This window comes from Gadus morhua, chromosome 22 (genome assembly GCF_902167405.1).
Source record: "Gadus morhua chromosome 22, gadMor3.0, whole genome shotgun sequence".
Classification (NCBI taxonomy): domain Eukaryota; kingdom Metazoa; phylum Chordata; class Actinopteri; order Gadiformes; family Gadidae; genus Gadus; species Gadus morhua.
The window spans coordinates 616,567-621,285 of record NC_044069.1 but is presented as its reverse complement, the minus strand read 5'-3'; the positions used below and the strand labels follow the sequence as shown (position 1 = coordinate 621,285).

Genomic DNA, 4,719 nt, shown 5'->3' with positions numbered 1-4,719 from the left:
TGTGTGGTTACGTAATTGTCTACCCGTGTCTGTGCGTCTTTATCTCTGTGTGTAGTTGTGTCTGTGGTAGTTTATTTTATTATAAAATAAGAATAGTAGGAGATTGGTATGTGATCATCTAGCCCTAGCACCCAGAACACACTTGGTGGCTGAGCCATCTTTGCAGAACTTTAGAAATGTTGGGAATTTAGAAAGCATTTTATAGGCGATATCTCCTCACTGTTTTTGCACAGCCACTTAAAACAAATGTGTATACATATACTAACTGAGTATATTGAATTCATATGTCTACACTTTTATTTTTAAATTTCTATTTTCCTCCTCTTGCCCCTCGAGCAAAAGAGGATTAAATCACTCGTGATTGAGCGTACTAAATCTTGGTCTCCTGGTACAACAAACACCAAGCCACGAGATCGATTAAAGCAGCCCTTTTGGGTTTGGGAGGCGGGCCCTGACTAGTGGAAACATTGAGCGGTACAGCGGTACCAGAGATAGGTTGTATGATTGATCGACACGATTGCGACCACTCGTGACAATCGGCTCATCCCTTGATATCACGGCTGGGGACTTAGTTATTCTGGGCATGTTGACCTGTATGCTATAGTTGTGTATGTGTATGGTTGTGTAGTTGTGTTTCTGTAGTTGTGTGTTGTATGCAGATGTGTATAGTCATGTCTGTGTGTTTTTGGCCAGTCATGTTTGTGGTTGTGAGGGGTTGTCTTCAGCTGTATGTGACTGTGTTGTTAACTAATCGTACGGGAAACTGTTTGCAGTGCCACAGAGTGTAGTTGTATCATTCTGTGTAGTTCTGGAGTGGCTGTGCAGCTCTGTGCAGTAGCTGTGTATCTTTTGAGTCGCTGCCGAGTATAGGTGGTGTAGATGTTGTCTTTTTTTTTGTATATTTTTGTGTAGGTTGCATAACTGGGTAGTGGCAGATGAGCTGCATATCCTCGCTTGTGTATGTTTAGTCCGTTTAAAACTGTGTAAAACCGACCCACCCCCCGTCTCCGTTAATTCCTCTATCTTTATCTTCTATTACCCAGACAGCAGCGCGATGCATTTTCAAAGTAAGAGCGCGGGCGGCGATGCTTCATGTTGTAACCACGGTGTTTGTACTGCCATCACAGTAGCGCGGTACTTCCTCCGGCACCATATAAGGGTGGGACGCATCAAACGCTAACAAGGCCAATAGCTTGTAAACTACAACCATCCAGAGCTGAAAACACGGCTATCAGGGTATCCTCGACGGGCCTCCCTGGATGTATACTCAGATACTGTATATTAGCTTTACTGTTGCCTATTAGAGCACACCAGTCAATGGGCTGTGGTGTAATGTTCTGCCCTGGGGCGGGAGGGACAGTGTAAGGCTCTGGTGGGGCCGTGCATCCCCCAGACCCTTACACTGTCCCTGCTGCCCTGGGGCGGGAGGGACAGTGTAAGGCTCTGGTGGGGCCGTGCATCCCCCGGCTTTGGGATGGAATCAGTCAGCGAGACAGAGCGCACCGGGATGGCCTTTGGACCTCATTTTAGCTCTGGATGGCCAATTATCCTGAACACTGTTTAATATTCGGTGTCGATATGGCTATGCAGGCACGCAGACACACTCACACACACAAACACACGCGCACACGCGCGCACGTCAACACACACCATAACGCGCACAGGTGCAATTCCATGCAGGGGTGCGCCATCCGTCTTGCTTCACAATGTCATTTGCATCAGTCTTCAGCGGGCCCAAGCCTCGGTCAGAGGGCTGTTAGGCTGACCTTTGGGTTCATTAGTCCGCTTTACTCACCGTTCACCGTCTAATCGAATCGTGGCATTGTTTTGAAATGGCAAAGGAATGCACAAATCTCGACACATCTGCATCGTTTGTTCTGGATCTCTACCCGGTACAGCCACTGCTTAACGCACACAGGCCCACACACATATGCACACACTCACATACATTGCGGCTTATGTTCTTAATGTATTTATCTTTATATCTATACATTCTTTTATTCTCGATCAGTCAATCAATTTGGGTGGAAGTTGGGTCGGTTCAGCAACGCCACCAGACAGCACCTAACGCTTTGCTCTCCTCTTGCAGAAATGCATGAAGTTCAACGTGGACGCCCCCATATGGCTGTCTAAGCAGCAGATCCTGTGCACCCTCAACCAGAGCCTGAAGGATGTGCTCAACTACGGCCTCTTCCAGCCCGCGTACAACGGCAAGGCGGGCAAGTTCCTGGACGAGGAGCGACCTCTGCGGGAGTACCCCTTTCCCTCCATCGCCCCGGTGCCATACCTGGAGGTGGGCAGCCTTCTACTGTTTATGTTCTGTTTTATTCACTAAACAAGCAATGAATCATTCTGCAGTATGACCAACACAGCATTGGAAGCAGTCAACATAAACGTAAACGGCTCTTTCCTTTAGGCCAGGCCGATGTGTTGGGATGAATTGATATTATAACATCTTTATTTAACTATTGAACTAAGAAAAATAAATACCAATCTTACTGATTTCAAGTCAATAAAAGTAACAGTAAAAAAATATATATACATATTATTTTTAATCGCAGCCTTTGCGAATTGCATATCGCGTTCCATTACATCACAATGTCAGTTTGAATTGGATTAAACGTTAAGCCCTGGAGGTTAGTCTAGGTTCAGCCTGGAGGTTAGTCTAGGTTCAGCCCTGGAGGTTAGTCTAGGTTCAGCCCTGGAGGTTAGTCTAGGTTCAGCCCTGGAGGTTAGTCTAGGTTCAGCCCTGGAGGTTAGTCTAGGTTCAGCCCTGGAGGTTAGTCTAGGTTCAGCCCTAGAGGTTAGTCTAGGTTCAGCCCTAGAGGTTAGTCTCCACAGGTTCCTCTAGTCTAGGTTCAGCCCTGGAGGTTAGTCTAGGTTCAGCCCTAGAGGTTAGTCTAGGTTCAGCCCTGGAGGTTAGTCTAGGTTCAGCCCTAGAGGTTAGTCTAGGTTCAGCCCTAGAGGTTAGTCTCCACAGGTTCCTCTAGTCTAGTTAGTCTCCACAGGTTCCTCTAGGCGAGGTTCAGCTGATTCAGGTGGTAGACCAAACCAACAGGGACACAGCACCAGGACTGGGGTTCGACGGTTTTATTTGTGAGTCTGTGATAAAGCTGAGGAGGGAAAGGCACGGCCGGCGCGAATACATCATACAAAATACATAATTCGATGGATAACTTTGCGATTATCCATCAAGCCTTGGATAATCGCAAAGTTTTCCAGATGAATTTCTGAATTGTTTGAATAAAAGCTCTGAATCTCTGTATTTTATCAGCTAATCAAACAGGAAACATCAAGGTTTACATGGAAGCCTGCAGGTTTTATTCATTCTTTAAATGAAAAAAGATTACCAGATTTATATTTACTGTTCATATATTTAAAAGATATCGTCTTCGTAGTTCCCCATCCTCAGGTTTTATGTTCCAACTGAAAGAGATGTATGTCTTATGATGATAACGGTGTTGAAGAACAGGATTGAAAGAATTTCTTCATTACTCAAAAGATTGTACAAGAAGTGTGGCTAGAATGGGACAGATTGCGTATCACACCATTCTGAAGACTGGTTGGATCTTGACATTTCTCAATCACTTGAGAAACTGATTTTGTTTTGCAACGGAGCTACGATACCGTTTAAAAGTTGTGTGTGCACATATGTTAAGGAGGAGCTTTCAACTCTAAACACCTGTGTACATATGCATTGTACATGTACACATGTTTGTGTACATGATTACAGTCAGTCCGTTGGACCATCCAGGCATCAATAAATATTGGTGATGAATGTAGCCCTGCTACAGTGTTAATATGTAGCCCTGCTACATGTTAACATGTAGAAGGGCTACATGCCATCACTGTAGCAGAGCTACATGCTAACACTGTAGCCCTTCTACAGTGTTAGCATGTAGCTCTGCTACAGTGTTAACATGTAGCCCTGCTACATGTTAACATGTTCCCTGCTACAGTGTTAGCATGTAGCTCTGCTACAGTCTTAGCATGCATCCCTGCTACAGTGTTAGCATGTAGCCCTGCTACAGTGTTAGCATGTAGCTCTGCTACAGTGTTAGCATGTAGCCCTGCTACAGTGTTAGCATGTAGCCCTGCTACAGTGTTAGCATGTAGCCCTGCTACAGTGTTCTGTCAGCAGCAGCTGGAGAGGAGTCACTGTATCCAGATCAGTACAGTGCAGGGGTGCCCAATACGTTGATGGGTAGTGCGGGTAGTAGCTCTTTTGTTTTAAGACATAAAGTATAATCCCGATGGTATTTTACCAATTGACTGACGGAATTTTGCTGTCAGACTTTGACAAACGGTTTCAAGACTTTGCTTTTCTCGAGCAAATCGCTTCGTTTATGTTATATCCATTTGGGGAAGATGTTGAGGTTGATTTACGCACTTCAAAAATTGCACTGTTTCACCTGAACACGTCTGCAGTGAAGGATGAGAATTTGATACTTAGAGCTGATATTGAGCTCAAAGTATCCAACCATGAGTAAATGTGCTTCCTCCTTGACTGCATAATTTGGCTCCACTTATTAATGCAAGTCAGCTTTTACCCACCTGAAGATTATTAAGTGGAAATACCATTCCACCCTGACTGATGGTCATTTGGAAGCCTGCTTGAGACTATCTACCAACAGCTAATGTCCAGACTATGAAACCCTGGCTGACAGTGCAAGTGCAAGTCATTCAGTGCAAGTCATCAGAGTATGTACCCAGAGTATG

The 4,719-nt window shown here is 45.1% G+C and overlaps 1 protein-coding gene across 1 annotated transcript; it reads left to right on the top strand.

Moving 5' to 3' along the window:
* Positions 1–2,066: 2,066 nt before the first annotated feature.
* LOC115535820 (SH3 and multiple ankyrin repeat domains protein 3-like) lies at positions 2,067–2,350 on the top strand. The gene has a single exon (XM_030347345.1). It carries the CDS (start codon positions 2,096–2,098, stop codon positions 2,333–2,335), a length of 240 nt encoding a protein of 79 aa, XP_030203205.1. The 5' UTR covers positions 2,067–2,095; the 3' UTR covers positions 2,336–2,350.
* The last annotated feature ends 2,369 nt before the right edge of the window (positions 2,351–4,719 follow it).